This window comes from Sinocyclocheilus anshuiensis, unplaced genomic scaffold (assembly GCF_001515605.1).
Source record: "Sinocyclocheilus anshuiensis isolate Anshui unplaced genomic scaffold, SAMN03320099.WGS_v1.1 scaffold799, whole genome shotgun sequence".
Classification (NCBI taxonomy): domain Eukaryota; kingdom Metazoa; phylum Chordata; class Actinopteri; order Cypriniformes; family Cyprinidae; genus Sinocyclocheilus; species Sinocyclocheilus anshuiensis.
Window position 1 is genome coordinate 34,645 of NW_015548231.1, and position 24,314 is coordinate 58,958.

The following is a 24,314-nucleotide window of genomic DNA, read 5'->3' on the forward strand; positions in this document are numbered from 1 at the left end:
CGCTGATTACAGAACCGGCTTTACTGATAAGATGCGCGTTAAATATCGCATGCGATTTATCGTGCAGCCCTATACAGAATGAATTACAGAATATTATTTTATTGTATTATACACAGTGATAAAGACTATGTCAATTAGCATTACCTTATAAATACATATCCTTATTAAAATACTTGATGTACCCATGTACCCTCCGGCACTGAGTATGAACGAAACGAATTACATGTTACTCTCAGTTTAGCGCTCCATAATGGCTATGGATTATTATGTGTCATACTATGTCTATGTGTACTATTCATTATTTAAATATATATTTAAATATTATAATATATTTAAATATTTAAATATATTGCAACACCCTCCAATTAACATGATAACGATATTTCATTGTTTAAATATCACAATTGTCGCTAATACCGGTATTAAGTGACACCACAACATAAGAAGTTAAATCTATGTAGAATCAGACTCTCCAGTGTTTTTATAATTTTTTTGTCTTAATAGGGAGAATGTTCGAATGTGAGCTCCATTAATGACAAGAATGACTGGAAAACTGTTAAAAACGCATTATCGGTCATTGACTTTGATGCTAGTGACATTGAGGTAAGGAGAAGCACCATTTTTGTGTATAAATGTTCTGATCTGCAAGTACTTTGATCATAAACAGATACATTTTATCTTTAATATCTCAGCACCTCTTTGGGATTATAGCTAGTGTGCTCCACATGGGGAATGTGCACTTTGATGGAGACACCAAAGGTTATGCTATTCTAAACTCTAATGCAGCACTGCGCTGGGTATCTAAGGTCAGTTGATTTATTATATACATTTTCTTAATTATGTTAAATACTATTTTACAATGACATGCTCTTAAGTGATATATGAGTAACATTGCTCCTTTGTGTTTATTTTTAGCTGTTAGGGATCCATGTACAGGTCCTTCATGAAGCTCTGACATTCAGGAAGATTGAAGCCAAATCAGAGGAGGTCAAATAATTTTGTAATGGGATGATGCACTGTTTTTTTTATCCAAAATCATTCTTGTAGCAGGTGACAGCTGTCTTTCTGGCCTCCAGGTTCTGAGTCCATTTACTGTTGATCATGCTATCTATGCCAGAGATGCCCTGGCGAAAGCCATCTATGGCCGTGCCTTCACATGGCTAGTCAACAGGATCAATGAATCTCTGGAGAATAAAGTAAGAGGACAACAGGAAAAAATGTTCAAATAATTACCATTTGAGGCCAATGTTTCGTTACATTGCAAATCTCCCGGTATAATTCATTTGAAAGTCACTGGATGTGTCTTGTTCCATTTTAAAGAGATGGAAATATTGTTGCTTTTTACTAAATTCTACCAGATGGATTTAAAGGAACTATCATGGAAACCAAAATGACTTGCCTTTTTTTCTCTTAGGATTCTGAGAGGAAGACAGTCATTGGATTGTTAGACATCTATGGATTTGAGGTATTCTTTGTTAACAGGTATGTGTTTGGAAATAAATGGGACAGACAGACAGATAGATCGATAGACTATATTGCCAAAAGTATTGGGACACCCTTCTAATGAACAGGTTTGACTACTTTAGCAATTTACATGAGTATAAATCTTAATGTTTAAGCATATAATGATATTCTAGATTTATATTCTAACCTGTGTATAAGGCAAGGTTCAAAAAGAAATGATTGATTCAGTCAGTCAGTGTGGAAGAACTTCACTGCTCTGCAGAAAGCCAAGTTCTGATCCCAGCTGAACACCTCTGGTGTGACTTTAGGTGCAGACCTTGAGCCAAAAACTCATCACCAAACACCAATGACTACTACATATGGGTACAGTTATTTTAGTCATATGGGTACAGTCATGTTGCAACAGAGATGGAAATACAATTTTTAAATACATGAATTATGTTTCCATCTTTGTTGCCACGGTTTTGGAAGTACCTTTTTCTGTTCTAAAGAAGGGGGTGTCCCAATACTTTTGTCCATATAATGTATGTACAAGTTATTGGAGTGTTCAGCTGGGATTAGGACTTGGCTTTATGCAGACCAGTCAAGTTCTTCCACACTGACTGAATCAATCAATTGTTTTTGAACCTTGCCTTATACACAGTGGCATTGTCATGTTAGAATATAAAAGGGTATTTTCCAAACTGTTGGAAACAAAAATCAGAAGCACAAAATTCCCTAGAATGTCAAGTAGAATGTAAAGTAGTCAAGCTTGTTCGTTAGAAGGGGTGTCCCATTACTTTTGGCAATATAGTGTAGATAGATAGATAATTTGTGTGTATGATCTTATTAATTTTTTGTTTGCTTAGTTTTGAGCAGTTCTGCATTAACTACTGCAATGAGAAGCTACAGCAGCTCTTCATTCAGTTGACGCTGAAGTCTGAACAGGAGGAATATGAGGCAGAAGGAATTGGGGTGAGCTCAAACAAATCGATCATCCATCATCCAACATTATTATAGAATGATATGCTGAGCTTGAGTAAGAGAATAAGGGTCCATTTCTCTCACTGTTTCAGTGGGAGCCGGTGCAGTTCTTCAACAATAAAATCATCTGTGATCTGGTGGAAGAGAAGCACAGAGGAATCATCTCTGTGTTGGTATGGAATAATAAGTAAACCGTCTTTACACACTGACATGTAACATACTGTAGATAGATATAATGTACTTCTCTGACACTTTTTGAAATAAAAGATTACTTGTTGGAGCATCTAACTGGACCATTTGCATAAGAGAACTTTTGGTATTTCAGGATGAGGAGTGTATGAGGCCGGGTGATGCCACGGATCTCACTTTTCTTGAAAAGCTTGAAGAGAAAATGGGCAATCATCCCCACTTTGTAACGTGAGTTTGTGTTTGATCACTACCTCAATATTGTATGTGGCTTCTGCTTTAATTAATTCAGTAGCGCTAGAAACTATCAGCAGTTTGATTCTTCACTACAAGCCTCTGATGAGGAAGAATCAGCCAGACCTTGTCGTATTTGAAACTGAAGCATTCACCCCCTGGTTTGGCTGCATTGTCTCTCTTAAGCCTTTCATTGACTGACGCCCTGATGAAAGTGCACAGCAGTGAGAGAGACGGAGAGATTGTGATGTTGTGTTACTCATTCTTTATCCAAGTCAAATACAAATTAAGTTCCTGAATTACTGAGTGAGTGCCAAGGACCTCCATGTTATTGTACTTAACTAGTAGACCTCAGCATGAGCAATGTCAAGGTTGTAGGGCTCCCAGAAAACATGCATCCATAAAACTTGCAAAATACAGGAGAAGAATGAAATTAAGTACAAATTTATTGTACTTATTGTACTGTATTGTATTTATAATTATATGTATTATCAGTACAGATAATAAATATACAAACACAAATTATTATATTAACGGATGTGCAATTTAAAGGGGTCATATGATGTTGCTAAAAAGAACATTATTTTGTGTATTTGGTGTAATGAAACGTCTTTATGCGGTTTAAAGTAAAAAAACACATTATTTTCCACATACTGTACATTATTGTTTCTCCTCTATGCCCTGCCTTTTTGAAACGCGTCGATTTTTACAAAGCTCATCGTTCTGAAAAAGCGAGGTGTGCTGTGATTGGCCAGCTATCCAGTGCCTAGCGTGAGCCGAAGCCCCAGCTTAGCGTGCGCTGAGGCCAGGCTAGAGTGAGCAAAGGCGGTGGGGTCGAGAATGGCGCACCCGGCAGATCCGACGAATGAGCGGCAACCACATGTGACGACCCCGGACTGGACTCCGCTTCGTCCACGGTAAAAAGTTGATGTATTCCCTCAGCAGAGAAAGGAAAAATTGAAATCGCATAATATGACCCCTTTAAGCATAAGTCAGTTTTACGCAGTGTTGGAGTCCCTGCTATATTTCTCTATCCAACTGAAACAGGATGAAGACTTCCACACTTCATTCAGACATTTTTAGGGACTTGATTTTAATTTGGTCTAGTGAGAGCAATTACCTTTACTGTTCTATGAACTGAAGGCATAAACTGGCTGATAAGAAGACCCGCAAGTCTCTGGAGAGAGGCGATTTTCGTCTTCTTCATTATGCAGGGGAGGTGACCTACTGTGTTGTGGGTAAGAGAAGACACACAAAAACACATTTCAGATGTCAGTATACCTCAGAAACATGTTTTCCGGCTTTCACAACCTTTTCTTTTTTATGATCTGTCCTTTTCAACAGGGTTCATTGACAAAAACAATGATCTGTTGTACAAGAACATCAAAGATGTAAGTGCACAGGGTGTACAATCAAGGATAATGCTGGTCAGGGTGGATGAAAGGAAAATGGCTCATATTATTTGCATTCTCTTATTTTTGGCCCTACAAGATTAATGGCAGTAAATTTCCTTATATGTGCATTTGTTTGTGTGTAACCAACAGGTGATGCGCCTGTCAAAGAACCCTATAATACAGGAGTGCTTTCCAGCCACTGAGGGAGACAGCAGGAGAAGGCCTGAGACAGTGAGTCCACTTGCTGTGCGAAAAATACTGAAATATACTCAATTACTGTACACTAAATTGTTTTCATAAGCTAGTAAGGATGGGTAATTTTTTTTAAAGATGAAATGGGAGTTGCACACATTGTATTGTTGGTACCCATATGTCCTATTTATACATGATTTATATTATATATACATAAATATTACATATTCTTCTTAAACATACATGTATTTATTTATAGATATGAAGAGCTAATTTGCAAAAAAACGATAACTCATTTTTATTTTATTTTTTTCAGAAATCACTTTTTTTTATTGCGCATTCCAACTAGACTTGTTCCGGTATTCGGTAATGCGATGTATCACGGTAATGAATATGCACGATATATTGTTACCGTGGGCACTTCTAAATACCGTGAATAATTATATATTACAAATTATTCAGAATTATGAATGCATTTTAAGAATACTTTACTAAATACTAAATAATTAAATATTTAGACTTAATCGGCTATTTATTTTCAAAAAAATGTTACATTTTAATCTGTACTACAACATGCCCTAGATATTGTTAGAAAGTGTTTTGATTCTTTATTGTTCGGTCACACTTTACATTAGGGCTTCATTAGTTAACATTAGTTAACATAAACTGCCAATGAAAAATTCTTCTGAACATTCATTAATCTTAGGTATTCCAATATTTAATAACACGTTGTTAAAATCGAAAGTTGCGACTGTGTTATTTAATGAGCTAACATGAACTAAGACTTGTATTTTTTAAACAAAGATTAATAACTTCTGTAGCAAATGTAGCTATTGCTCATTGTGAATGTTAATGCATTAACTAAGGTTAACTAATGGGGTCTTATTGTAAAGTGATACCTATTGGTCTTTATAGTTCTTTTGCACTTTAATCTGTGTAAAACTTTTAACTTTATACATTTTTCTGTATTGCATTTAAATGTTCAGTTACTTTTGTTATAAGAAAAAAGTTATTAAACCTGTTATACTGTATGACAGCACTTTTTTTTTAACTAAATTTCAATATTGTGATAATACCGCATACCGTGATAAAAGCATTAGCAATTAATCGCAACATGAAAATTTGATACCGGCATATCCCTAATTCCAAGTAATATCAATCAGACTGCAGTTGGGTTGTTTTGAATAAGTAATAATAACTTAAACAAATACAGGTAATTTACTAAATTAAAGTTCATTGAAACGCTTTTCCCTCTCCATTGTAACGCGCTGCTTTTGCAAGCTTCCATGAAAACGTTTCAGCTTTTATTTTCCTTTTTCGCCCTGAAGAAGATATCACAGATACATCAAACTCGTCGAAATTATCCATCCTCGATCATTTTTAGTCAGCTTTGATGAAACTCCTCTCAGCTAGCACGTCTTTTCAAAGTGAAAGTAGCCTTGTCACCTGACCCGAATACAGCGCGCTGATTCGCTAAAATGGATTTATCGGCTTCTGTTCAAAAACAACAAGGGCGATTATCGGCTTCTGTGGTAAAACGTAAACTCACGATGCCTTGAAAGTGGACAAAACCTGCTTTTTTGACAAAACGTGTTTAGGGTTCAGATCGTGCTTTATGTATTTTTTTTTTTTTTAAGTGGCGTTTATCGTTTTTTTGCAAATGAACTCTTCATATAAATACACACATATATTATGTAAACACAAACTTTTATTTCGGATGTGATTAATCGTTTTGAAAGCCCTAAAATAAAGAAATTGGAAACTCAGTCACAGATTCGATTCTAATTTTGTATGTGATCAAGGAATTATTTCCATACTTCCAATACACACAGTATTCATAAGTCATAGAATTTCTATAAATTGCTGTATTGTATGAGTACTGTAGCCTACTATTTTGAATCAAGACCACTGAAACAAACATGAAATATTAATTTTTAAAAATATACAATAAAATAAATAAACTGCTTCTTTGACAGCTCACATCATATCTAAGTAATGAATTGTGAAATGAAATCTGTAGGTGGCTACTCAGTTTAAGAACAGTCTTCTGCGGCTGATGGAGATTCTGACTGTTAAGGAAGCGTGGTATGTGCGCTGCCTCAAGTCCAATGACAATAAACAGTCAGGTGAGAAACTTGTGCATGTTGATGCTAAGAACTCGTGTGTGCGTAGGTTCTTTTACTCTGTTTGTCCTCTCTTTCCATCACAGGCAAGTTCGATGAAGTTCTGGTCAGGCACCAGGTGAAATATCTGGGGCTAATGGAGCACCTGAGGGTCAGACGAGCTGGATTTGCTTATCGACGTAGATATGAGGTGTTTCTACAGAGGTACAGTAGCCATTTTACATACTCAAATATGAAAGCTGTTTAACTTTTACACTTATTAGACTTAAAATGCCCACCTGATGCAACATTCCTAAGGTACAAAGCTCTTTGTCCTGCCACTTGGCCCCACTGGAGAGGTGTACCTGCAGAGGGAGTGGAAAAACTTGTGCAACATTTAGGCTACCAGCCTGATGAGTATAAAATGGGCAGGTGAGCGCTTTCAGGCTTTTACAGTACCTTCACAATTTAATACTGAAAAATTAGCATCTGTATTCTCATCACACAAACCTGAACTACCCTTCATATTCTGTCATATTCAAAGGACAAAGATATTCATACGATATGCCAGGACACTTTTTGCCACAGAAGATGCCTTTGAAATCTGCAAACATGAACTGGGTAAGCAACAGAGAATTCAAAAGAGACGTTTTAAATGTTTTTTTTCCCTTTTATTAAGCATTTGTTAATGTTGCATTTACAGCTACAAAAATACAGGCCAAATACAAAGGTTACAGAGCCAAAGGAGAGTTTCGAAAACAGAAAGAAGCTGGTAAGTAACAGTATTTATTGATTTCATAGTTTAACTGATATTTATAGTATATTACAGAATATTATGACACTTCATTGCAACATAAAGTATATTTAATAGCATACATATATGTGACCCTGGAGCACAAAAGCAGTCTTAAGTCGCTGGGGTATATTTGTAGCAATAGCCAACAATACTGTCACAAAGCAAGGCCAGACACAACAGGTAAGTGCAAATCAGGATGGTTTATTGACTGGGTAAGGGGATGACTGGAATAGGTGTGTAAAGGCAGGTGAGTGTCAACACAGTGAATGGTTCCAGGGTGCTTATCTGAGTTCTGATGGTGAGGATCGGATGCCGGTTACGTTGGAGATCGTGGAACAGTTTCCAAGGAGTTGTTGGAGGATGTGTTTTTTTTTTTTTTTTTACATCAACACATTTGATTGACCAGGTGTATGCCCTTTCACTTAAAGGGATAGTTCACCCCAAAATGAAAGTTCTGTCATCATTTATGAGCGGGGGTGAACTATCCCTTTAAGTGATGAGACGGCATTCCCATAATGACATGATTTTTATCCATGCAGATTTATTAAGGGTTACACCACACGTTGTGAGGCAAAATCTACTGACAACTCCGAATACCTGGCCTTCGTTCGACAGAGCTACCTAAATAGACTGAAAGACAACTTACCAAAGACTGTCCTGGACAAGACCACATGGCTGACACCTCCCCCAGTCATGACAGAGGTATTCAGAAACTCTCTGTTACTAAAACCATGAAAAGGATACATAGAGAATAAAAAAATCAATAAATAAAACATTTTTAAAAAGTAAATAAAAAGATGAAATCATAAATTGAATAAGATCTATATTAAAATGAAGAGGCATACATAAAAACATAAGAAGAGAAGAGAGAAATAAAAACAAAGTGTAGTGTGAGCAGTTCAGTGCAGAAACAATGCTCAATAAGGGAATGCACAGCTAAACAGATACGTTAAAGGGATAGTTCACCCAAAAATAAAAACTCCATCATCCAAACCCGTAAGACCTTCATTCATCTTCAGAACACAAATTAAGATATTTTTGATGAAATCCGAGAGCTTTCTGTTCCTGAATAGACAGCAACACAACTGACACATTCAAGGCCCAGAAAGGCAGTAAGGACATCATTAAAACAGTCCATGTGACATCAGTGCTTCAACCATTTTATGAAGCTACAAGAATACTTTTTGTGTGCAAAGAAAACAAAAATAGAACGAAGATGAACGAAGGTCTTACAGGTTTGGAAGGACATGAGGGTGAGTAATTAATGACAATTTTTTTATAAAACTATGAATTCCATTGCATTAAAAGTTGCATCACAACTTAATTGTCTGAATGTGAGGCCACTGTATTCAAACGTTCATGTGTAGTATTATTTTAAACTGGGAATGTCTTTGGCGCTGTTGTGATTGTAGACCTCAGAGATTCTGCGACAGCTGAACACACGAATGATGGTGAGGAAGTACGTGCGGGGAATTACGCCGCAGAAAAAAGCACAGGTCACTATTACTGTTGTCACAGGCCTTTGAGTCTTTAAAATAGTTTCAGCATGTTTAAATTTTGTCTAATGATGAAAATGTCTTTTCACAGCTGCAACAAAAAGTAGTAACCAGTGCCATCTTTAAGGGAAAGAAGGACAGCTACCCTTCGAGCATTGCTGTTCCATTTGTGGACACTAGAATCAGTCAGTAGTTTACATAAACAACAATTAGTTTTGCACAGATCCTTTTGCATGTCTTATGTACTGTCTTTCATTTACTAGATGAACAAGACATCAATACGAGGGTTCTTCAGACTATACATCATGAACGTATCAAGGTAAATCAGAATCTTTATAATGTTTGAGGCCCAACTGTCAATCATACAGAATAGAATAAGAACTACATATGTCACCTAAACACACGCTCTCTCGCTGCAGTACAGCGTTCCTGTAGTGAAGTATGACAGAAATGGATTTAAACCCAGACCAAGGCAACTTATTCTCAGTCAGGCTGCTGTATATTTGGTAGAGGAGGCTAAGATCAAGCAGAGAGTGGACTATGTTTCTCTAAAAGGTGGGTTACGAAGGGTAGATATGTGTAGTCACTCAATGAAATAAAATAACATTACAGCACTCGTAAAGATGTCTCCTTTTAATTACTCCCCTGTAGCATTCTCACCAGGGCGGTATCCTCAAAGGTACAACATTGTACCTTATTTACCTCTAAATGGTGCATATTAGTACCTTAAAGGGACTACAATGTACTTCTAAGGTACCAATATGCACCCATTAGAGGTAGATAAGATACAAAGGTGTACTTTTGAGGGCATGTTGTACCCCTAAAAGTACAATTTTGGACTATTGAGACCATTCTGGGGTCAGTAAGATTTTTTAATGCTCATCAAGGCTGCATTTATTTGATCAAAAAAATACAAAGTAATATTACATTTCAGTTCAAAAGAACAGCTTATTTAAAAAAAAAAATTTTTTTTTGCAATAGAAATCTTTTGTAGCATTATAAACACTTAAGATCAATTTAATCCATCCTTGGTAAATAGAACTATTGATTTCTTTTTTTAAATCTTACTGACCCCAAACTTTTGAATGATGTGCATGTGTGTTTTATTGTAGCATTTATTTGCAAAGCAGCGAGAACCAAGTCCACAGTGAATCTATCTTGTGTACACAGGTGCTTCTGTCAGTAATCTGGGCGACTCTGTCATGATCCTCCACGTTGCTTTGAATGATCCAAAACAGAAGGTGAGCAAACCAGGCTTCACGCTTATGTAAACGCTAGACTTTCATGATACACAAATCCATACCTTTGCAAGTACTAATGTAGTTTACTGTATCTAAGGGGGACTTGGTACTTCAGTGTGACCACCTGTTTGAAGCTTTGACCAAACTGGCTATGATTGCAAACAAGCAGAATAACATCAAGGTTGTTCAGGGAAGGTAAAGTGGCCAGCACTTATTTTTCAACCTGTAATGTTCAGTTGGACACAGTGTGTTAACATTTGATCTTCTCACAGCATCAAGTTTGAGATCCAGGCATGCAAGGAGGGTGGTGTGGATTTCAGCACTGGTCAAGAACCTATGATCTATAAAGGCAAAAATGGTCATCTTATGGTGGTAAGTGATTATTTCCGTATTTCAGCTTAATGTAACATTATTGCTCCAGTACTTAGACTCTTTCATTATCAAAGGTGGCTCCACGGGTCAAGTCTCGATGATCTAAAGGAGGTCACCAAGTCTGTGTATATTTCATGAGGGAAACCCTTATGGAAGAAGAGATCTTTCTCCATCCCCCAAACTGACACACACTTATCACACACTCAGTATATTGAGATTAAAAGCAGCATTCTGTGTACAAATGGAAAATTACAGCTAAACGGTTATTTAAAATTATATATATTTTGTTGTTTTCATAAATGCTGCCCTTCTGGTTTCAGTTCTTGATGACATTTCTTGTAAATTGAATATTTTATTTGGTCATGTTCATGCTTTGTTGTTGAGCCATATTTATAACATTGTTTTATACCAATACATACAAACCGCAGAAATAAAATACAAAGCAAATGCGCAGTTTGATCTACAAAATTTGTAGAAATCTTTATTCGTGCTAACGTGTGTATAAATAATTTGTATGTAAAACATTTTTATTCATGTGCACGTCTGTACAGACCTCTCTACAGTATTACAGATTTCAAAGTTTTTATTTTGTTTAAATACACCTTTAATAAAACTAATAATCACAAACCATCTGTGACGCTGCAGCAGAGGAGAGCCTGTACTCTCGTACTTCCTGGAGCTTCTTTGACGTGGTCCGGTCTCTGATTACACACTCATACTTGGTGTCCATTTCTCAATTACAGATATACATCCGAACGCTTCTGACTGCATCTCAGTTTCTTTGCTTGAATGAGATCACTTTCAAAACCCAGAAGCGTAATTAACTTGATGGAATTTAATACAGTTCAGCAGAAAGTTATTTAATAGCATAATCTATTTTACTGATTGTAGCTAGAAGGGGATAGAAAATTTGACAACTACTGCTTTAAAAGTGCCTCCTCCTCATGTACAAGAGTGAAAACACCATAAAACTACACTGCCCTCTATAGGCCAAACTCATACAGACCTGTCAAAAAAATCCAGCACGTACAATTCTCAAGTGACAGCGTGCATGGATATTTTTGTGCAAGCATAATAAAATGAAAATTGACAGATTAAGTATTTGTATGACACTCTTCTCTAACCAGTATAAAAATATGGGAGTTATGGATTGAATTCCTCTCATAAGGCAATAATAATATCCTCCTGCACTGGATTCACTGATCACTTGACTGTCAAATCACACTGACATTCAAGATGGGTTAAACTTCCTGAATCTCAGTAAGACACACCGTCAGCACTGTGAAATCCTGGCTCTAACACTTCAGTTCAGAGCGACAAGAAAAGAGAGATAGACTAAACTCAAACACCACAAAAATCCAACGCCTATCACACAACAAAAAAAGAACAGGATTAATCTATAAGGCACCAGGAACCCTACAGTCTTCACTCGAACAGAAAAAATATGGTAAATAATGTCAAATACAAGAATATTACGGCAGACAACTAAATTTGGAAAATATCCATTTGCTGCAAACCTACAAGTAAATGACAGATTAGCTGATCGACTTGATATATTCATTGGAATTTGCTTTATGAATAGCAAATAGGGCAACATGTTCACGAATGCAGTAAAACTAACCATCTGTTGTGCATTTCTGTTCACATTTACACCATCATAGTATCTTTTTAGAGAGGTCCTCAAAAATGCACATGAGGTCAATGCTGCACTGCCCTATATGCTACATTCATGTAACATTATCAATACTAGCGATTCTGTGAGCATCCCTTTGTCTCTCTAAGGAAGCAGACTCAGGATAAACTTAACTGACGTGTCCGTGTGCAAACAGAGGGGTGTAACCGAAGCGCTGGTAGTTGTTAAGGCACTGAAAAGAGGAGAAACTGCAGGGTCACTGGTGGTGGTGAGTGCGGTCATCAGGACGCTTGATGTGGATCCTCCGCACTCTTTCAATGCGCTCCCTCTCTTCGTCCTCGTCGATGTGGTGGGAACGCCCTGCGGCGCCCCCTGTGGCCTCCAGCAGTGCATTGTCAGGTCCGCGGCCATCTTGAGACTCATAGAGCAAGATGTTGAGGGTCTCTTCGTAGATGCGAGCCTCTGGGAACTCAACCTGTGATGGAGGGAATAAAAAAGTGAGTCATATAAACCTATCAGAAGCATTTAGGACAAATTTTTTCTTGTTTTTGGGTTTTGTAAAGGTTAATTTGAGACTTTAAAACAAAGTAAAGACAATCTAAGGAATAAATTAAACTGAACAATCCAGCAATATGCTCTCACAATGATGAGTTATGTTTCAATACATCAAAGTTTGAAAATACAACTTCCAACAGATATTTAATACTTTTTCATTTAATTTATAATTTTACAGTGCAAATTCTGTCATAAGTTTTGTAAATCAAGACAATTTACTTGAGAATCGAAATTATATGTATTGATTTAATCAAAGTCCAGAGTTGCCCAACTGCTTGTTTCAAGTATAAATCCAAGGATGTTTAGATATTTGTATGGGAAAACAATATAATAAGGTATATATTTATTTTTAACATTTAAATAACATTTAATGCTGTGACTGAAAACTTTTTAACCCAGAAATGAAGAGATTTCATGTTTTGAAAACAGAGAATGCTGTGCATGCAACATTTAATGCTGTGACTGAAAACTTTTTAACCCAGAAATGAAGAGATTTCATGTTTTGAAAACAGAGAAAATGCTAGACTGTATAAAAAGTTTGATTTTAATCATGTGACGGACAGATAACCCTTTACCTTTGTCTGCTTCTTCTCAGTGGCGTAGACTATTGACGTGCAGCACACCTCTGCAATCTTCCTGCCCTGGCCGTAAAAGGACCAGCAACAAATCTCATCCCCAATCACATCCTTGATGAAAAGAACTCGGCCATTGAACCTCAGAGACAGCTTGTCAAACAGCTCAATGTTCTTCAACATGTTGTCATCAGAGTTGCTACAAAGAGAAAGAGCAATCTGATCAGGTAAAAGCTCAACAGTAAGCTTCTCAACAACCCAAGCCTTATAAGAAATTAAACACTTTACCTTGTATATGAATATTTATTGTTGCTCCTGTTGTACAGCAGTTTGACTGTAGGCTGCATATACACAGAAAGACAAGTCAGTATAGTATTATAGTATTCCTTTAGGATTGACATGATAAAGCATTTGTACCTTATTTGCAGTGGCAATGAGCCTCTGTTCCTCCTTAGATGATGTCACCAGTGGAACTTTACAGAATGGTTCATACGCATCTTTGTTCTGAAAACATTTGTAAACTAGAAATTTAGAATATAATCTAAAAAAAAAAAAAAAAAAGTATAATTATTTATTTAAAAAAATATTTGAACATCTAATATGCTTATTTAAAAGAACATCTAATATGCTTATTTAAAATGAAAATTCTGTCAACATTTATTTCCCCTCATGTCTTTCCAAACTCTTCTAAGATTTCTGCTCTCCTTCAGAACACAAATTAAGATATTTTTAATGAAATCTGAGAGATTTCTCTTGGCCAGTTACACCAAAAATGTGATGCTTCAAAAAGTTTCAAGAACAATTTGAAGTTTTAATTCAAGTCTTCTGAAAAGACAATCACTTTATATGCTGAACATTTAATTTACTTTTATTCACATATAAACATACATTAAGAACATCAAAAATGGAAACTCAAATGTGCTTGCTTGATGCACAAGAACCAACAAGGTTCATTATCATGATGTGTAAAACAAGTACATTTGAACTTCTGCATGAACCAGTGAGGTTTGCACTCACGCATCATGTACGTACGGTTGAGCTTCTGTTTATCATATCTGGTGTGCTCTATATATGCGTGTTGATCAGTTTTTATATGTGAATAAATGAAATGTATTCTCTTGGCTCCAGACAACTGGGGGTCGCCGATCGTCGCCGATTCAGGGTCTGAGTTCGGCTCAAACATGTATGCCGGACAACATTTCCCTCAGCAGTGACCATCATTACCAGTATTTCTATTGACCTTACTTGTGAGTATCACCAAGCCACAGCAGGCTACAGGACACATGACCCTAGTAACCTGTGGTTGGCCTGGCCGTGCGTCACTCAGAAAACAACACGACCGGCCAAAAAAAAAGACAGGCCAAAATCGACCTGTTCTTAGCAGAGCTCCTGAGAGAGGAGCTGTAAAAATATATTGAGATGGTTTTTGGTACTTATACCACAAATATATATTCTTAAGGACAACAAACCCTAAAATAAAACTCCAGAAAGGTGTAAAATATGTGACCTTTAAATGTGTTGTAGCCGGTACTGTACCTGTAATGCCGCCTGACACTCATCCACCAGGCCCTGCACCAGGTAATACTTTGCCTCTGCCAGTAACTCCTCCGTCTCCCTCCGGCTCTCAGGTAACGGGACGACTCCGTCTCTCAGGTAGTTCAGGATGGTCCCAAAGTGCTTCCCGCACCTGTCAATCAGAATCCAGCCTGGAGAAAGATCAGAGGTGAAAAGTGTGACTTGGACACCGCAGAAGCACACATTTGTATCGATATGGTTCATAATATTACATGAACTCTTCTGCAGTAGCTATTACAGTACATCTACCTTCACTATCAGTTAGGACCTCCATACGGCCACTGAACATGGCCTTCAGCATGGTGTCCTGCTTGGTCAGGGTCTGCATGGTGGTGTAGTACAGCGCTCCCCCGACATTCAGCTTCACATATTTGGAACTGGGACTGGACCCCTTGAAGGAGGTGGTCCGTGTTGTAGCTGCCGGCACAGCCAAGCTCACCACACTTTCTCCTGACATCTCTTCCTGAAAATCAGGTAGGAAAATGCAGGACTCATAAAATAGATAATACATATATACAGTATATATACATACATACATATAGAAACACACTCTTTTCTCTGTATGTACATTAGACACTTTTTATAAACACTCCATGCTACAAAGACTCAATATGATAATATAGGTTTACTTGTGCATTGCACTACAAATCATCTTGCACTATGCACTGCTTCCCCCAAAATATCTCTTTTGCACAATTTCATGTACAGTATTTATGTAAAGTTCTTGTACAGTCTCAGATCATGCGTGTTTTATAGTATAGGCCTATGTATAGTCAGACGGTTAACTGTTAACTATGTTTATAATTGTTTTTCTTAACTTCTATTTGTTTACGTTTATGTTATGTTAACTAATATGTAGCACCGTGGTCCTGCGAGACACGACATTTTGTTCCACTATTATGTCCACACATGTAGCAGAATGACAATAAAGCTCAACTTGACTTGACATTTCTCTCATGGGATTAATAGTGTATGCATCTACATTGCACACACACACGCAACCCTATAATTATGAGTTTTATGAAATGTGTATGAACACAGTGAGGGTACATTTCTTCAAATGACAAATAAAAAAATTAGTTCTGAATATAAGAGATTCAAAAAAGTTATGCACATATTCAAGAGTTTTAGCTAGGCGCACCACTTCTCACATTCCCACAAGTCTCTTAAATTCTATTAAATGTAACACAAACTGATTGTAAAACATTAAATCGTGATGATAACTCATCTCTCCTTCAACGAGAAACTCGTTCACAGCACAATGAGACTGATTTAAAGACAAAACCTGCTGTGATGGTTTTTCTTAAACCCAGTAGATTTGGCTCATTTAATTCCTGTACATATTTGTTTTGCGTATATACATGATTCGTACCTGAATACGAAAAAAAAACATCACTTAATTTAAAGCTACTCATAAGAAAAGGCCAACTAGAGGAGCTAAAGCGCTAAACTAGCACACCATCTTGTTCTCTCAATTCCTTTACGGAAATAAACACGAACTTACTCGTAAAAAAAGTGAATTACACGCCACAATATATAATAATTAAAATATACACCAACAGAAGCCTACAAATTAGATTAAACATAAGACAAATGTCATTATTTACCATAGAAATTCCCCGAGTCTTTCGGGCCTCTTGGAACGGGAATTAGATCACTTCCGGCCGCGACCCAGACTGGGCTGTCCAATGTCCTGTCATTCAATTTTCTCACTTCCTGTGTGTGTAACTAATTTGTGAGTGCCGGGGATTCTATATATAACAAATATTTAACAACGAACGTTGTGTCTGATACGATTTCCAATATTAGTGCAACACTGATGTAGTGTTGGCATCAGTTCACAGACACTTTTTAGATGCCATAATAAAATGTTTTTGGATACATATGTTTAGGATATACTGTATCGCCAAATATCTTTAAAACATAATTTTTTTAATGATTTTTTTAAATCATAAAAACAACAAAATAATTCAAATGCAAATCATTAGCAAATATACTTTGACCTTTTTTTTTTTAAAGTTGTTTATTGCATGTCCCCAATGTATGTTTACATCAACAGAAGAGAAACTGTATCACAAATAGTTCCGCTTGGTACAAAATCCCAGCTCCCTGCTGTCCCAAACCTCAAATTAAAACGTTTAAAATATTCCAGTGTAATATCGCTTCAACAATGAAACGATATCAATGCACTACGACAAATAAAAAGTACGAGCCATGTTTCTTGTGTGAATGCGGATTGTCCCAACGAAAATGTTCCTCCGGAAGGATTAGGAGGTTACACCGTTCATGGATTAGAGCTGCGGCGTCTGGGTCGCTCTTTTGTTTACATCAGTTTTGCATTTATTCTCAAACGCTCAGGTAAATGAAACCTTCGAGAACCCCCTAAAGACTTTCTTTACTTTCCATTTGAAACACATTTATCAAGTGACAGCATTCCCCAAGCGTTGCCAGCTCGCTGAATGCTGCAACTGTGTTAGTATTTGCTAGCAGGATAGCTAGTCCGAATGTTATTGTCTCTGTAGGTACAATTAATTCACAGTTCACTGTTTTTATGTTGGTGTACGTTTTTTACAAATTTAAACCAGATGTTAAATGTTAATTTTGTTTCCGTAGAGTGCTCATCCTGTTGTGTAATCAAAGTGTCACCTCTTTTTTAGTTAATGATATAAAGGCTCTGCCTTGTTTTGGTCTGATAATGCTGTCAGAAAATCTTGATTTCACTTTCTGCTGTTATAATCGGTTGATGTGTCTAAAGCTGTCTTTTATTTTAAAAAGCCAATTAAAATGTACTTTTATTTATAACATATCATTTCCAGTCATTTTAATAAATTATTTTAATACAGCAAACTTTGACTTATGTGCCTAAATCAACGGATCATTTGTGCTGTTTTAAAGAAGCGCTATTGATTTTCTTACATTAATAAAAGGTCTCAAAGAAAATTGCTCTTCTATTCTGTAGAGTCCAATGGACCTCCAGAACAAAAAGTGTGAATATGTGATAGTATTCATGTGACCTGTGGAGCAGAAGTATTACCAGTCACTACATTAGGGCAAGGTAATATGTGTGTGTGTGTGTTTATGTAAGATAGATTTGAAATTGTAAATGAGAGACATTCATTTTCTTAATTACTTACCATGGTTTGAAAATAATTTTCCAATTTGTTTGTACTTGCATGCATAGCCTCTGCTTTGTGATTGCTCTCAGGTGTGATGTAGATTTTTGTTCCTGGCTATGACACTTTTTATTATAATGTTTAACCCACAGTTTGGAGTGAAAACATGTTCAGCGCTACCCAAACCTCCAAATCCCAGTTCCTGGATAAAGCCAGGATAGCCCGGGAGGAAAGGAAAGGTTATAAAGAGAAAGAGAATGCTGCCACACAAATCCAGGCTCTGGTCAGAAGATTTCTCTGCCGTTGCAGACTGCAAAGAGAAATCAGGTTAGGACTGAAATGAACCATTCTTTGCAATAGTTAAACCATTCAGTCAAAGGTCTTTGCTGACTTTGTTGGCTAGAGATAAAAAAAAGTAAAAATTAGGACTAAAACAACACAGGAAAATTAAGTGCTAATTGTGTTAAAATACTTCTTGAATAATGTAAATACTATTAAAAAAAAAAAAGCTGTTTGTTGGATCCAATGTTATTTTAGTACTATTAGTATACTATTTTAATTTGACTAATATTTTGAATTTGGTTTTTAAATTTTCAGTTTTCATTTTGACTTTAGATTAATTTTTAATAATTTAACCTGTTAACTGTCACTGGCCCACTTGTCATTACATGTTTTAAAAGTAATATCTTAGTCTGAACCTAAAGTAATCTTGACAAACTATATATCGTTCGAAAGCTTAAAGACTCTAGTTTTCCTATTTCGTGACTAATTTTTGAAATATTTTACAGAGCAACTGTAATTTATTAACTTGCAAGAAGAGTGCTCATCAGAGTCAGAGAGCGAGTTCTGACCTTTATCTTGAAATAGTGATGCACATATGTAAATCATGAAAAATCAGTAAATACCTCCATTCATTTTCATGTCAAGTGTTCAAAAGATAACATCCATTCTATTTTTGGAGAAAAAATGGTCTAAAAGTGGTTTGACTATAAAGAAAAACAAACAATAGATTCTCCATTTTTGATGCAGCGTGAACTGTAACATAGGCCTAAGGTTCTCGTCGTATGTCTTTTATGTTTTTTAGAGGTTGAATTGAAATCAAATACTGCCATACTGCCCTTAATACTTCTGAATGTGATGTCTGCTTCATAATTATTGAGAAAAGTATGGAAAAACATGTTTCAGATCACTCAAACCATATATGGAAATGGAGGTGCCCTTATATGGTTACTAATGGGGTTTGATGGTCATCTAGTGGAAAAGCTTGGTACTACGCTCAAACAAAATCGCACTGAAAGCTCATTTTTTGAGATATCAACCTCAAATTTGGAACACGACTTGTTCAGACTTTTGGTTTTAATTTTCTAGCAGTTTTAGAGTAAAACATGCTTTGTAAAATATATATTTTATATAAAATATTCATAATTGAATTTTTACATGTTATATTTTCATAAACTTGAACTTCCATAACTTGTTTGTAATGTAATTTTTATAACTTTTTTTCACTTCTACAATAATCTGCCAAGTGTCTTCTTTAAAAAAGAGACCAACCTTAAGTCTGTGCTCCAAAGCATTCACAATTTCTACCAATTTAAGTTGGAAATGTCATTTTAAGTTCTATGCTCAAAAAGTTGAACCGACAGTTAACAGGTTAATTAAATTAAGTGCTTTTGTCATTTTTATTAATTTGTCTTTTTTTAATATTTCTAAATAGTTTGAATTTATTTTTATTTCAGTTTTACTTTCAATTTTATGGCATTCACAGTAGTTGCTGTTTGAAAATGTATTGTCAGCATAGTGATGTACCCTGACACAGATTTATCACTTTTTCACATTTTCTGTTTTAGGAAAGAGGTCGATGACTTCATTGCAGTCAGCGATGCCGGTTCAACAAAAAGAAATGCATTGTCCATCTTCAAAATCGCTAGAAAATTATTATTTATATTGAGCAAGGATGATAAGTTGGTGAGCATCATGCAATGTTAACATTTTTATTGGAAGAGGATTTTAAATATTGTCTATTATTATTGATGGCATTGTTTTTTTTCTCGCTTACACAGAGGTTTGAGAAGCTGTGTAGAATCATACTAAGTAGCATGGATGTGGAGAATGAACCTAAAGTAAGTTTTTAACCAAGCGATGACTAAAATATACTTTATCGTATCGTACGTTATAATAGTTCTGCAATTTTGCATTGTTGTGACAGACTATTACTTTTCTAGGTATGGTATGTATCCCTGGCCCTTTCAAAAGATCTCACCATCCCCTGGCTGAAACAGATCAAAGATGTGCTTTGGGTCTCTTGTGAATTTCTGAAAAGACTGAAGGTATTTCCTTGTGATAATCTTAGTTAATACACATCTGATCTGTTTGTTGAATATCTTTTTAAATTACTCCGTGTGAGTTTTTCAGTTATCTGTACATACGGTCAGGAAGTGCTTCTTGAAGAATGCTTATTTCCTGCTTTCTGTTTCTCTCTGCAGCCTGACATACTGCAAGATAATAAATTAGTGACGCTGTACCTGACAATGCTGATAACCTTCACTGATACATCGACATGGAAAATCATCCGAGGGAAGGGTTCGTGTCACATGTGATCAGAGCTGATGAGATGATTTACAGGTTAAAACGCATAGAATCCTACTAAAGGTTCCTCTCTCATTTTTTTAAGGAGAGGCCCTCAAGCCTGCTTTAAACAGAATTTGTGAGAACATCATGGGACATCTCAATCAGAAGGGCTTCTACTCTGTTCTTCAGGTACTACTCATCCAATCAGAATCTTGTCACAGGCTGATAGCATATCATTTGAATAAATTATAGTGTTGTTAACACTGTAACTTCTTTCAAAAACATAGAAAAGTGTTTTTTTATTTGATGTGAAAAGCATCATATTATCTTACTCTTATGCTCAAGAAACATTTCTTAATATTATCGATGTTAAGAAGTTGCTGCTTAATGTTTTTGTGAAAACAAAATATAAATTTTTTTGCTGTTTGCAGATTCTACTGACAAATGGATTGGCAAGATCCAGACCTTCCCTTTCCAAAGGAACCCTCACTGCCATTTTTACGCTGTCACTCAGGTCGGTTGCCATGAGAACTGGCTTTGCTGTCTGAGACATCTCACAGTCTGATTACATCAGTAGCTCTATTTCTGTGAAGTGACCGATAATGTGATGAGCTTTTGATTCTGGTGTGTTTCAGGCCTGTTATCGCTGCACATTTCTCAGACAACCTGCTGAGGTCTTTCCTTCTCCACATCATGTCTGTTCCGGCATTCATCTCGCACCTCAACACACTCACTCCAGATGTAAGAAATAAACACATGCAGATAGACAATAACGCCTCATTTGCACACACATCTTACAAAGTCAAAACAAAAATTGTGAGAATATGATTTCACCTGTCTGTATTTGTGCTCTTTTCAGTGTATGGTCACCATCCAAACCCATGACCTTTTCCGCAAGTTTGTCTTGTTTTTAAGTCGAGAGGAGCAGTGCTTGGATATCTGTGTTTGTCTGGAAGGAAGCCACACTCTGTGCTTACTGGGTAAGCATGTGTGTTTTAAACACACACTTCTTGGAGTGTGTATTTGATTCACAGAACAACGGTGGACTGGTGAACGGAATCAGTTCTTAGGATGTAATTGCACTGCTGGGCCATTTTCATTCTTAGTTTATAATTTCTTGATCATTTATCTCAGCGGTCGCAAACCTATGGCTCGATCTCTCACCCTTTACCAACAAATGATCTATTACAAAAATTAGACATCACTAGAGATCAGCAATTCCTTTGTTGTAGAGCCTACATAAGCTGATAAAAGGTTTAAAATAATAATAAATTTTTTGTACTGGCCAAAATGCGTGTTCAGTGCTGTTTGCGAGAGTCACGACAGCAAACCACATATGGTAACGTAGAGCTCCTGAACTCAGATTTGTAGCTTGTTTGTGGTAATAACAGCAAAAAAATGAGACTGTAAAGAGCAGGACATTCTTGATATTAAAAAGACAGACAGTATTAAAAACTCGAAGCCACGAAACAGAACTCACTCCACTTTTGACTGGATGTTTTCTGCGCGCGAGGTCCGAGTGGAACACGGACAAGCACAGTAGACTTTGTCTTCGGTGGCACGCCTAAAACGGTCAAAACATGGAGTGTCAAAATGCCTGCACTGGTGTGTATTCACATAAATACAGTCGACATAAGCACCGTGCATTATTTTTCACTCACTCAGTCTCTTACACACACACACGCACGCGCGCACACAGACAGAGAGAGAGAGAGAGAGAGTAAAAGCCCTGCACAATTTTTGACGGTTTGTTGCATATTTGTGTATTTTAGTTTCCATGGTCCTAATAAAGTTACTATTATTAAAGCGTTATTGAATAAAAAAATTGGCTCTTTGGTCAAAAAAGGTTCCCGACCCCTGATTTATCTCATCGTCTCTCTATGTTTTGTTTCCAGGTAACCTTATTCAGCTGGGATACTTTAATGTAAAAGTTCTAGAGCAGGAAGCAGGTCACTTTGTCAAGGATCTGACCGATATGTTGTCATACTGTCAGAGATATGTGTCTCAGAAGAAATCCAATCTCACACACTGGCACCCAGTGTTGGGCTGGTTCTCCCAGACTGTTGACTATGGGTATGTCAATGTTATATTGACTAAATACAGCAATTGATTATACTTTCTGGATTTCTCTGTTGTGTCATCCTATTAAGCGTTCTTTCTCTTTCACTCCTTTGTTTTCTTCTTTCTTTCTTTGCGGTCTCTTCAGGCTTAATGAGTCTATGCCGTTGGTAACAAAGCAGTTACAGTGTCTGTGGGGAGTTCCAGTGATCTGTACTCTCTTCTGTGATGTTCTCAGCAAAAAGCTAGAAACTCAAGATCCCACTCCACCTCCCCCTCCTCCTCCAAGCTCATTACAGAATAATCTGCCTGTCAAAAGTGAGAAACCCCTATATTTAAACTAGTTGCTAAACATTTCTATTGTTACAGGACGCATAGAACAAATGTTATTTGGTAGTTGATTGCACATGGACTCTGTCCTAATGGTTATCAGAAGAAAAATAAATAAATTAAAAACCTGTAATCACAAACTATAAAAAAAACTAATTAAAAAAAAATTTAAACTATGAAGAACATTCAGTTCAATTACAGTGACGCATTGCTGACACACGAGATCAAATGAGATGTTATGTAGTTTTAACAGCGATATATAATATCTTCTATAACGGGAAAAACATGACAACGTTTTCATGACATAATATTTCGTTATTACGAGAAAAAATGTCATTTTAACAAGAAAAAGATGTTTTAACAATATAACATTATAATATAATTTTTATAATGACGTTTTAATAATATGTGTGTGTGGCAGCAATGTGTCACTGTAAGTTATTGTGATTATGGAAATTAATTATTTTAATTATAATTATTTTATTTTAATATTTTAATATATTGTTTATCCTGGTTTCTGTAAACAATAGCAGTAGTATCAGAAATATCTTGAGGGGCCTTCAAATATGTGACCCTGGAGTAAGTCGCTGGGGTATATTTGTAGCAATAGCCAAAAATACATTGTATGGGTCAAAATTATTGATTTTTCCAACAAATGAGCTATTACAAAAATAAGACATCACTAGAGATCAGCAATTCCTTTGTTGTAGAGCCTACATAAGCTGATAAAAGGTTTAAAATAATAATAAATTTTTTGTACTGGCCAAAATGCGTGTTCAGTGCTGTTTGCGAGAGTCACGACAGCAAACCACATATGGTAACGTAGAGCTCCTGAACTCAGATTTGTAGCTTGTTTGTGGTAATAACAGCAAAAAAATGAGACTGTAAAGAGCAGGACATTCTTGATATTAAAAAGACAGACAGTATTAAAAACTCGAAGCCACGAAACAGAACTCACTCCACTTTTGACTGGATGTTTTCTGCGCGCGAGGTCCGAGTGGAACACGGACAAGCATAGTAGATTTGTCTTCGGTGGCGCGCCTAAAACGGTAAAAACACGGAGTGTCAAAATGCCTGCACTGGTGTGTGATACAAAGTCAAACAGTACTGTGTTGCAAGTCATCAGGTCTCACTTCATCCTGTTTTCACTGGGGAACCTGGGGAACCCTCTGTCTGCACGTATAGATCTGTTCAAGCGAGCGTTCCAGAAGTCTGCATCTGTGCGGAACATCCTGAAACCGGTCGGAGGGAAGCGTGTGGACTCGGCTGAAGTCCAGAAGGTGTGCAGTATTTGTGTGCTGTATCAGACGGCCCTCACCACACTCACGCAGATCCGCCTGCAGATTCTCACAGGTACATGCTTTTCGCATGAAACCATTTATGAAGTCTATGCTGTTTACAGACCTATAATGCATATTCACACAAGCAACCACTTCAGTAATGTTTTATCCTCATCCTGGAAAAGAGGTT

At 36.5% G+C, this 24,314-nt stretch overlaps 2 protein-coding genes and 1 pseudogene across 2 annotated transcripts in view; 2 read left to right on the forward strand and 1 right to left on the reverse strand.

Moving 5' to 3' along the window:
* Nucleotides 1-10,662, forward strand: part of LOC107654594 (unconventional myosin-Ih-like) — a 12,954-nt pseudogene extending 2,292 nt beyond the window's left edge.
* A 229-nt stretch (nt 10,663-10,891) lies between these two features.
* kctd10 (potassium channel tetramerization domain containing 10) lies at nt 10,892-16,482 on the reverse strand. The gene is made up of 7 exons (XM_016441767.1): nt 16,383-16,482; nt 15,025-15,238; nt 14,737-14,906; nt 13,618-13,704; nt 13,489-13,541; nt 13,204-13,399; nt 10,892-12,548 (listed from the first exon to the last, which is right to left on the reverse strand). The coding sequence occupies exons 1-7, from the start codon at nt 16,383-16,385 to the stop codon at nt 12,330-12,332; spliced, it is 942 nt and encodes a 313-aa protein (XP_016297253.1). The 5' UTR covers nt 16,386-16,482; the 3' UTR covers nt 10,892-12,329.
* A 552-nt stretch (nt 16,483-17,034) lies between these two features.
* LOC107654616 (ubiquitin-protein ligase E3B-like) overlaps nt 17,035-24,314 on the forward strand; it is an 18,272-nt gene continuing 10,992 nt past the window's right edge. The window contains exons 1-14 of the mRNA XM_016441768.1: nt 17,035-17,133; nt 17,703-17,830; nt 18,041-18,215; nt 19,736-19,853; nt 19,949-20,008; nt 20,111-20,215; nt 20,372-20,468; nt 20,560-20,645; nt 20,888-20,970; nt 21,092-21,197; nt 21,316-21,436; nt 22,352-22,529; nt 22,663-22,832; nt 24,030-24,197. Of these exons, the coding sequence (XP_016297254.1) occupies nt 18,055-18,215; nt 19,736-19,853; nt 19,949-20,008; nt 20,111-20,215; nt 20,372-20,468; nt 20,560-20,645; nt 20,888-20,970; nt 21,092-21,197; nt 21,316-21,436; nt 22,352-22,529; nt 22,663-22,832; nt 24,030-24,197 (1,453 nt within the window). The 5' untranslated portion in view covers nt 17,035-17,133; nt 17,703-17,830; nt 18,041-18,054. The remainder of the gene's footprint in view (nt 17,134-17,702; nt 17,831-18,040; nt 18,216-19,735; nt 19,854-19,948; nt 20,009-20,110; nt 20,216-20,371; nt 20,469-20,559; nt 20,646-20,887; nt 20,971-21,091; nt 21,198-21,315; nt 21,437-22,351; nt 22,530-22,662; nt 22,833-24,029; nt 24,198-24,314) is intronic.

What these genes read in the sequence shown, in the direction of transcription:
- kctd10 (XM_016441767.1), bottom strand. An exon ending in TCATTGCCACTGCAAATAAG is followed by an intron (nt 13,542 to 13,617) that starts GTACAAATGCTT and finishes GTGTATATGCAG; the next exon opens with CCTACAGTCAAACTGCTGTA. An exon ending in CTGAGAAGAAGCAGACAAAG is followed by an intron (nt 12,549 to 13,203) that starts GTAAAGGGTTAT and finishes CCTCCATCACAG; the next exon opens with GTTGAGTTCCCAGAGGCTCG.